The 10297-nt window shown below is 33.7% G+C and overlaps 1 protein-coding gene and 1 long non-coding RNA gene across 2 annotated transcripts; both read left to right on the top strand.

Moving 5' to 3' along the window:
- The first annotated feature begins 1036 nt into the window (after positions 1-1036).
- On the top strand, positions 1037-2806 carry LOC142525212 (uncharacterized). The gene is made up of 3 exons (XR_012815043.1): positions 1037-1229; positions 1609-2072; positions 2255-2806. It is a non-coding gene; the product is annotated as an uncharacterized LOC142525212 (long non-coding RNA).
- Positions 2807-7335: 4529 nt separating this feature from the next.
- LOC142523634 (MA3 DOMAIN-CONTAINING TRANSLATION REGULATORY FACTOR 2) lies at positions 7336-9972 on the top strand. Its single transcript, XM_075627342.1, has 3 exons — positions 7336-7712; positions 7779-7873; positions 7948-9972. The coding sequence occupies exons 1-3, from the start codon at positions 7463-7465 to the stop codon at positions 9775-9777; spliced, it is 2175 nt and encodes a 724-aa protein (XP_075483457.1). The 5' UTR covers positions 7336-7462; the 3' UTR covers positions 9778-9972.
- The last annotated feature ends 325 nt before the right edge of the window (positions 9973-10297 follow it).

A 10297-nucleotide genomic window follows, 5' to 3' on the forward strand; every position in this document is an offset into this window, starting at 1 on the left:
GAAATGAGTATGTTACTGATGTAGATAAATTATTATGCTGATATCTTCAAGCTACATCAACGGAACGAAGAATTGAGGTATGTTGCGACCGGGTAACATACGACATGTATCTGTATTATATGATTTATGTTGGATTGGTTTGATTGATTGGAATGAGAATACATGTCTATATGCCTTATTTGTTGAGTTTATGTGGCATACATGACATTGTGATTTGAATATCTATGTATAAAATAAATGTTTTGTTAACACACATCGTTTGATGCATAGATCGATACAGGACATGCACGTTGAGATATGATCCTTGGATACTCTGATATGATTTGATTGGATTCTGGGGTTTGTGAACACAATGCTATGTTTGGTATTACATGACCCTTAAAACATAGACATTTGTGGCCCCGACGATTGATTGAGATTTGGGATTTGATGGCGCTTTGTCGACGCTATCATACGAATATCCCTAATTGAGGTCAGTGTGCCAGCTCGAGCATTGACTTGATAGCGATTCGTTTGATTCTGGCATGTGCTCAGTGGATGGACATTTGACCTGATACCTCAACAACATACATGCATTGCATACCATATATCATTGTTTAGATACTTGTGGTATATATGATGGTTGTTCCATACGGAGCTTTGCTCACCCCCAAGAGGGGCTGTTGTTGTCTTTGTGTATGGAAAATGGCAGGTACTCCAGGATATCAGAAGGCCAGAGAGGGTACTTCTGGAGGGAGTCACAGTTTGGGCTAAGGTTTTATGTTTTGTTCCCAGTATATATATATATGTATCTTATATACCGGGGCATGTCCCGAGGATTTGAGGTGTTTGTATATGATTGGTTTTGATTATTGTGGGCGATTTTTATGATATGAGACAAAATACTATTTTTAGTATTCAAATTATAGAAGAAATATTTTGGGCTCATTGTAAAGAAAATTTAAACTCGTTTTCTGCTGTAATTAATTAACCCTAATCAGATTGTGTTATAATAACGATTAGGAGCTAAGGGCCCCACATTTTGTGTCATGATTTTCAGAATGCTTTAAATAGTTTAGCCGGTGGGTTTTTAATTCAGTATTATAGGTGATGCTTTAACTCGAATTTTATGGAATGAGAATACATTTTTCTTGTAGATACTTGCACATTGAAAAATGGAAGCCACGAGTTCGGGAGAACATACACCAAACAACATTGACGTCAAAAATCAACCACAAAGGTCTACGCAGGTATGCAATTTTTTTAATTTCAATTTTCAAGTAAACATTTTAATACTGTATTGTGGAAATTTATAAAAAAAAAAATAGAAAATTATTTATATTTTAAGAATCAATTACATTCAAGATCAATCAACATAATACAATAGGTGTAATTTATATAATTTTTTTATATCTTTCATATTTAGACAAAAATTATTATATATAAGTAAAATATAGCCTCAAATAGTTGACGAAAATGGCATGTACGTAAATGCAAAAATAATCATTTAAATTTTTCTTAAATGTATTCCACTAATATTTTATTATTTTCATAAGAACATTAACTATTGGTATGTAATTCTATGCGGGACATGACAAATTCTAACTCCAGCTCTTGCATCAATTAAAGGCGACAAATGCTAACGCATAACGAACGTGAAAGAATACATTCTATGACCCTAAAACGATGACAATATTACCTTGCTAGACGTCGATCAAATTACCAAATTAGAAGAATGGATTTGACTTCATCCATTTCTACTTCAAACCAACATTATATAATACATAGTTCAAAAAATATTTACATGGTCTATAAATGATAATTTTTTCATATGAAAAATGCACAACACGCTTACAATATGCATATATTGTTCAACAGATCAACAAATAAATTGGAGATTGGTCCAGTGTACCAGACGACGATCAATGAATGAGGATTCAAGGAGCATGAATTCGCTCGACGTCGTGCAAATTATCGAAGGAGACAAGATAACGAGAGGTCATCAATTCCAGAATAGTCTAATCTTGGTAATAGTAATTTTGTTGCACCAACTACAATGATTCAACAATCAACTCGTGACATCGGTGAAATTTGTAAGTATCTTCTACAATATTACGACTTATATCCACAATGTAATGTTAAACAATGCTTTCTTGACAACACAATCGTTTATTTAATTTGATGGATTGTACAAAACATTGTAAATATTTATCATTCTCAAGTACTATTATAGATAACAAGTTAAAAAAAGCTCCACATCTATTGTTCATGACAGTTGTTGATTTGACTATAATGCGACAAATGTGTCGCTCAGAGCCAATATCTTTTCATAATTTGACATCAAATTTCGAGCGTGAAAGTACTAACACACGTCTAGCATCGCCAAATTATGTTCATCAAGGTACTATACTATATCCAAATAAATAGTCGATGCAATATATATGTCACACCTTAATCCATTATCAATGCGTTTAAATAAAAATAAATAATTGAAACAAAATAGGTTGGATTAATTAGTATTACTTTGCTAAATAATTGTTTCACTACATTTTCTATTTATGACATACACGTGTATTATATATTTGTTAAAAATTAAAACTTTTTATTGCTTCTGCCATCAATTTTCTCTCTCAAGTTCTATATTTAGTATTTAATGACTTCGATGATAGTCCATCATCCAGGTGATTGATTTTTATTTTTGTTTTAATTTTCAAAATTTTATGCACAAATATTTAATCATTTAAAACTTTGAGAAGGTGATTTAAAAATTAACTAGGAAGCATCCGGCATGAATATATATTTTAAACATGGAAAATATAATTTGAACACATTGCACATTTTTTAATGTCTTATTTTCAGAGTTTCGTTCAAAAAATTTAATTTATTTAAAATAAGTATTCTCATTTTTCAAAAATTCGTATAAATAAGAAAAATATTATTTTAAAATATGGTATATTTTTTAAACGTAAATTATGAAATATATGACTTTTTCATTAGCGCTTATATTCATTTTGCAATTTAAATTGAAAACAAATATTTTTAAAAACGAGGTTTACAAATAGGTTAGAATAATAAATTTCCACTACATAATTTATTGGTTCACTCTAACAAAAACAATTTCTTTTCAAATTGTTAGTTTGAAGATTATTTTGAAAGTTTTAGCAGGAATTAACTTCAAGAAAACAATGGCATTACTAACATATAACGATATCCACGTCCACGTCGATATCGTAACCTAGCAAGAAATTTCGGTGAAAGTGAGATAAATTATCAGTGGCAATTGCCTGACCCAAGAATTTGTATACATTGCCAAGCTCTACTGTTTCATGGTGAAACATCAAAATTATGTTGTAGAAATGGAAACACAAATTTGGATCATATCCATTCTCCCATTGAATTGCAAGAGTTGTATGCCGCGGATAACGATGAAGGCAGACATTTTCGGAAGTTCATAAGGGCATACAATCATGTTTTCTCTTTTACATCGATGGGAGTCAATATAGATGAGTCCTTAGCAATCGGTACGCATGGAATTTACACGTTTCGTGCACATGGATAATTATATCACTTGATTGGAAGTCTTCTACCAACTGAGAATTGTAGGCCAAGGTACATGCATATGTGGATTGTAGACACGGAACATGATATAGACAACAGACTCTTGAAAATCCAGAATTGAGGCGAGAATTGCTGTTTAAGATACAAAACATTCTTTATCAACACAATCCATTTGTGCACGTGTTTCGACAAATTGGCAAATGTCAAGACATACCTAACTGTAGGCTCATCATCAGGCAACAAAAACCTAATGAACATCAATATATTTTACCAACAACATCTCAAGTTGCAGCTGTCATTTTTGACAACGAATTTCAAGAAACTTTGAGCAATCGAGATATTACTATACAAGGAACCGGTGGAAATCTTATCATCATTCAAGACGTAGTTGGCTATTATGATCATTTGCAATATCCACTCCTTTTTTCCATATGGTACATATGGTTGGGACATAAACAGCCGAAATATGAACAGTACAAGATTAACATGTTTAAATTACTATTCGTATATGCTACATGTTAGTGAAAAACATTGTACTTTATGCTTTATCTTTTTAATTAGAAAATTTTAAAACTTAAATTTACCTCAATAATCATATAGTGTACATTATCTTCTTAATCAGATACGAGAAAATCCGCCGTTTTTGCTATTTAGAAGAGGCCGTCTACTTCAACAATATGTAGTTGACAATTATGTAAATATTGAAATACAAAGACTACGATGGATACGTTCAAATCAACGTTATATACGTTCAGAACTTTACCAAGGATTGCAAGATTGTTTATATGGAGGTGAAAATAATGCAGGTATGATAACTTAATGATTTGAATATTATTTTTCACAACATTTGTTACAACTCACGTCTTATAAATACCAATCAAATACATTGTACAGGAAATGTTGGTACCAAAATCGTTTTGCCATCATCTTTCGGTGGAAGCCCACGTGATATGTATCAATGGTATCAAGATCCCATGACTTTGGTACAAACATATGAAAAACTAGATATAATGCTTACAATGACATGCAATCCGAATTGGAATGAGATAAAGTATCAACTACTTCCTGGGCAATCACCTCAAGATCGTCCAAATTTGATTACAAGGATATTTCGGTCAAAATTTGAGGAGTTTAAGAAATACATTGGGGATAGAGGGGTTTTAGGTAAGGTCCGCTCTTATTAATACGTCATTGAGTATCAAAAAAAGGGCTTCCTGATGTTCATATGTTGGTCATATTTGAAATTAATGACAAATTGTGTACTCCCGATCACTTTGACTCAATTGTGCGTGCTGAAATACCATTTGAGTTGACACGTCGATAGTTTCCGATTAGGCTAAGTTTTGCTTTGACAATAAACAAAGCACAACGTCAAAAAATCTCAAATATTGACATATTTTTGTGTAACCGTATGTTCAGCCATATTCAGCTATATGTGGCACTTTTGAGAGGAGTCTCACAAAATTCTACAAAAATTTTGGTAAAAGACGAGAATTTAGAGCGTCAATATGGTGTATTCACAAGAAACGTGGTTTTCAAAGAGTTATTGCTACCTAACGTGAGCTCTTTCTTTCTTCTCGGGAACATCTTGAAATCGAGTGGGTAGCAATAAATTGTTTGATTTAAAAATGCATATAAGATGTCCATAAAATAAACAAGAAATTTATAGAGAATGATAAAGTGTAAGTAAGTCAAACTCTCTTTATTGTAAATTTTTGTAAAATACATTATGTACAAATATTTACAATAATCGTTGTTATATGTTTCAATGTTAGAATTTGGGGGATGCTAATAAAATTATCCGTGTTCATCCACAGTCAGCTATATGTGACACCTTGTTTTCTATCCATGCTTTTATCTCTTTCCATGTTTATCTATTTCTCATCCTCTATCTTATCACGTCTCCCAAATAACCTTTTTCGGCATGGATATTACAATTTCTATATTTATTTTCCAATTTTAAAAATACTTGGTTAGTGTCTAATGGATAAACATATTGTTTATGATTTTATGGTTGTTTGTTTAAGTTTATTTTTTTTGTTGGTTTTGACTCTGTGTTTTTTTTTCTCAAAAGCTGAAGGATACTGGTTGCGAACAAATTATTTGTAGAAATGGCATACTCAATTCAATGGATCAGATCTACTCGCTCCCATTTTCATCTGGTTTGTTTTTAACAATGAATAAGTTTATGGTCTATGATTTATTATGTCGCTTTATATTAGTAATCATGTCAAATTCGTTTGTTTGTTTTGATATTGCATGTGATAATGTATTTATTATGAGCTTCACGGTCTTATGATCTAATCTCTCACATATTGTCAACAGAGTCACTAAATCATTATCTTAAGGCTTCTTAAATATTGTTTTATTATAATCTTTATAGACAAATTTACATTTTGGTTGGTAGAATAAACTAAACTGTTTCAAGATCGAGCAGAGTTCCGATCTCAAAATCTGAACTTTTATCTGGTACATTTGCATCTTTACTGATCTGGCATATTTGAATCTTTGCTGCATATGTATTTAAACCTGACGATTCATACATAGAAAACGCGGATGATGGAGGCAGGAATCCAACCGATAGTCTCCATAAATAGCCAATGCCGCATGTTTTTAAAATTCTTAGTATTACAGTAACAAACTTGACCTTAGCATGTATTAAAAAACTTATTATTTTCATTGTTCTATCTACTTAAATTGTTGATTTCTATTTCAACTTAAGCAAAACATAATATGTATATTCTAGAATAATTTAATTCTACCACAATTATTAGAATTTGTATTGTTCATCTTTGTGAATTAATCTATTTACAATATTTTAGTCTTTTAGGAAAATAAAATAAGTTTGTCAATTTCTACTATATTTTTCATGTATTTAGTGAAAACTTGGAGTAGTTTACGTTTTGTTATATCATGTAAATTTTTTATAGCACCCTTTAATAGATTTCTCTATTTCTTTTGTATATTTATGTTGTACTTGAGTATGATTCAATATAATGGATATTTTGCTATTACGCTAGAACAGAGAGTGTCAAACTTATGCATATAATGCCTAAAAATAAATACAGCTTTAATTATTTTTGTTCAATTTATTAGCTGAATTTAGGAGACAAATTTGGGGATTTTTATATTCAATAAATTTTAGTTTGATGATATTATGTTCTTTTTTGGAAAATCATTTGACTATTTGTTTACTTCTTTTACGTTGAAGTTTATCATTATTTCACATGAGATCATATTGCGGCTTCAGACGAATATTGTTTTTTATGATCAAAAAATGTATCACGTAAGGTAACAAATTGAGTTTGGCAGATTTATTTAAGCTTTGGACTCCATTGCCTTTCATGATTCAAGTACAAAATGTTTTGGTGTCATGGTATCGTAATATAATGAATGTTTAATATATTAACTCAATATATTCATAATACACGCAGCGCATGTGCCTCGGTGGCTAGTCCATAAGAAATCCTCGTGTCAAATTTGCCAAGAAATGTTAATCACGAAGCGTTTTGCTGTTGAGTAAATACATGGCACTTTGACGTTTTTGGTTTTTTTAAGGTAAATATTTTAAAAAATATAAATTATTTAACTTGTAAATGTATTTTGAGGTGGTGGCATGCAGTTGTTGGTGTTAACCGTATTTCCCGGGCTTTGCCCATTTCAGAAGGAAGCAACCAATCCAAATTAAAGACCGACCCTTTACCTTCGGCGTCGCCGTTGATCCTTCAATCCAAACGAACCTACTTAATTGAAAAAAAAAGCCTCTCAAAATTAAAAACCTCTGCCAACTGCATTCCTAGCCTTCAGTTCCACCATCCAAGTTTGCTTCAGTGGATTTCTCTCTATACACGCACTTACATTACATCAAAGGTAAATGTTGAAAACGATCTTCTAAAGAATTGTGTTCCGATCTTTAGTCCGTAAAATGTTTCAGAAATCAACAATGAATTTCAAAGAAATGTCCAATGATCATATTAAAGATGTAAAGTCGCCAAGGTCTCCGAAAGAAATGCAAACTAGCGTGGATACACTATCAACCTCGCCTAGATCTCCAAAAGGAGTATATACTCCCTCCCCAGGGTCACCAAGATCTCTGAGGTCCCCTAGATCCCCTGGGAGTCTGCGCAAGAATTCAAAGCATTCCTTTTCTGGAAGAGATGGTCGTCCTAAAAAGGGTAAACCATTGCTATGTGCGCTTAGATTCATGTAAAATCATATTTTTGTTTACAATGCTTGTGCAGGCGGATGCGGGGGAAAAGGAACTTGGGGAGGTCTGCTTGACACAGAGGATGGCCATGTAATCGACCCTGATGATCCAAATTACACAAGCCATGAGGTAATTGTTTCAAGTTTCCTTGTTTCTTTAATATCGTAATTTCACATTTCTATCACAATAACTTATGATTTCAGGAAGAAGACAAATCGATCCCTAGAACAAATCCAAAGTTTGAGGAATTCAAAAAGAAGGCTACGGTTATAGTAGAGGAATATTTCGACAATGATGATGTTATCTCAACTGCCGATGAATTAAGAGAACTAGAAATGCCAAGTTACAATTATTATTTCGTCAAAAAGCTCATCTCCATGGCCATGGATCGCCATGATAAAGAAAAAGAGATGGCTTCCATTTTATTATCTAAGCTCTACGGTGATGTCGTTGATTCCCCACAACTTTACAAAGGTTTCCAAAAGCTCGTTGAATCAGCGGACGACTTCATAGTTGATATACCAGATACAGTCGATGTACTAGCTTTGTTCATTGCTCGTGCAATAGTGGATGACATACTCCCACCCTCGTTCTTGACAAAGACCGTGAATAATCTCAGTAAAGATTCTATAGGATTTGATGTGATCAAACGGGCCGAAAAAGGGTATCTGTCGGCCCCTTTACATTCTGAAACGATCGAACGCAGATGGGGTGGAAACAAGAACAAAACAGTCCAAGATTTGAAGATTAAAATTGATGACTTGTTGAAGGAATATGTTGCTAGCGGTGATATTAAAGAGGCTTTGAGATGTATAAAGGATTTGAACGTTCCACATTTCAACCACGAGGCAGTTAAGAGGGTGCTTATAATGGTTATGGAGAATAGACATGCTGAGAGCTGTTTGCTTGAATTGCTCAGAAGGGCTGCTGAAGAAGGGCTGATCAATTCAAGCCAGATATCGAAGGGCTTTAGTCGTACGATTGACTTAGTCGACGATTTGACGTTAGATATACCGAATGCAAAATTGTTGCTGCAGTCTTTGATCTCAAAAGCAGCGTCAGAGGGTTGGTTATGTGCCTCGTCTTTGAAATCCCTGTCATCTAATACGGATAGACAGTCAGTTGAAGATGATAAAGTTGAAGCATTCAAGAAGAAGGCAGGCTCGATTATCCATGAGTATTTTCTGTCTGGTGATGTTTCTGAGGTTATTCGCTGTTTGGAGTCCGAAAACAGGTCGTTCTTGAGTGCACTAAATGCTATTTTCGTGAAGAAACTAATCACATTAGCTATGGATAGGAAGAATAGAGAGAAAGAAATGGCTTCTGTTCTATTAACTTCATTATGTTTTCCATCCGATGATGTTGTGACCGGCTTCACCATGCTGATAGAATCGGCTGAAGATACTTCCTTAGACATCCCTGTCGTAGTTGAAGATCTAGCCATGTTTCTGGCAAGGGCAGGGGTGGATGAGGTCTTGACCCCAAAGCACCTGGAAGAGATTGGAAACCAGTTCTTTGAATCAAATTCAGTGGGAAATAAGGTTATTTCAATGGCATCGTCCATGTTAAAGGTTCGGCTTTCGGGGGAACGTATTCTAAGGTGCTGGGGTGGTGGAGGGAGCTATAAGAACGGATGGACTATCGAAGACGTAAAGGACAAAATCGAAAGATTACTAGAAGAGTTTGAGTGTGGAGGTGATATGAGAGAGGCATGTCGATGCGTAAAGGAATTAGGAATGCCATTCTTTCATCATGAGGTCGTGAAGAAATGTTTGGTGACCCTTATGGAGAACAAAAATGAGAGGGTGTGGAGTTTACTGCGTGAGTGTTACAGTATCGGGCTTATAACGACGCATCAAATGACAAATGGGTTCGGGAGAATGGCGGAATCTCTGGATGATTTGGCTTTGGATGTGCCAGATGCGAAGAAACAGTTCGAGAATTTAGTGAAGCGAGCCGAGAATGAGGGATGGCTGGACCCCTCATTTTGTAACAACGGGTCGAAACTTGTTTTGGACAATGGGTTTTGCTAATTGTGACCAATAATCCACCAAGATTTATCTTTCTAACAATTCTCAAACCAATTTTTATTTGATATATTTCTCTGATGGTTTTAATGAATGGAACCACCTAAATTGTTGGGCACTAGGCCAAATACCTTTACATTTCAATTTATGAGTCAAAATTTACAAGTGAAAAAATTGTATAAATTGTACGGCAATAACTTCTCGTGTTGTGATAGTTCCTGCTTTATCTAGCCTTTGGATGTTGTGACTTCTTTTATACATTTTTGGTGTTTGACGTGCAACATACAATATCTATAAAATCGAATCATCTTAAAGAAAAATCGAATCACGTTGGTAAAGGTACATGACCAGGATATTTCTACCAAGTTTTTGTGAGATGGTTTTTTTAGGAATTAGGATTTGGTGGTGGTTTTTTCTTCGTGACGGGAAATCATATGTAAATAGAGTATAAGTGTGGATAAAAAGCATTGTTTTTCAATTGTAAAACGACAAAATTAATCTTCAATACACAATTTTTATGTGTACA

This window comes from Primulina tabacum, chromosome 14 (genome assembly GCF_025594145.1).
Source record: "Primulina tabacum isolate GXHZ01 chromosome 14, ASM2559414v2, whole genome shotgun sequence".
NCBI lineage: Eukaryota > Viridiplantae > Streptophyta > Magnoliopsida > Lamiales > Gesneriaceae > Primulina > Primulina tabacum.

What these genes read in the sequence shown, in the direction of transcription:
- LOC142523634 (XM_075627342.1), top strand. Translation starts at nt 7,463, where the DNA reads ATGTTTCAGAAATCAACAATGAATTTCAAAGAAATGTCCAATGATCAT. An exon ending in AGATGGTCGTCCTAAAAAGG is followed by an intron (nt 7,713 to 7,778) that starts GTAAACCATTGC and finishes ATGCTTGTGCAG; the next exon opens with GCGGATGCGGGGGAAAAGGA. An exon ending in CAAATTACACAAGCCATGAG is followed by an intron (nt 7,874 to 7,947) that starts GTAATTGTTTCA and finishes TTATGATTTCAG; the next exon opens with GAAGAAGACAAATCGATCCC.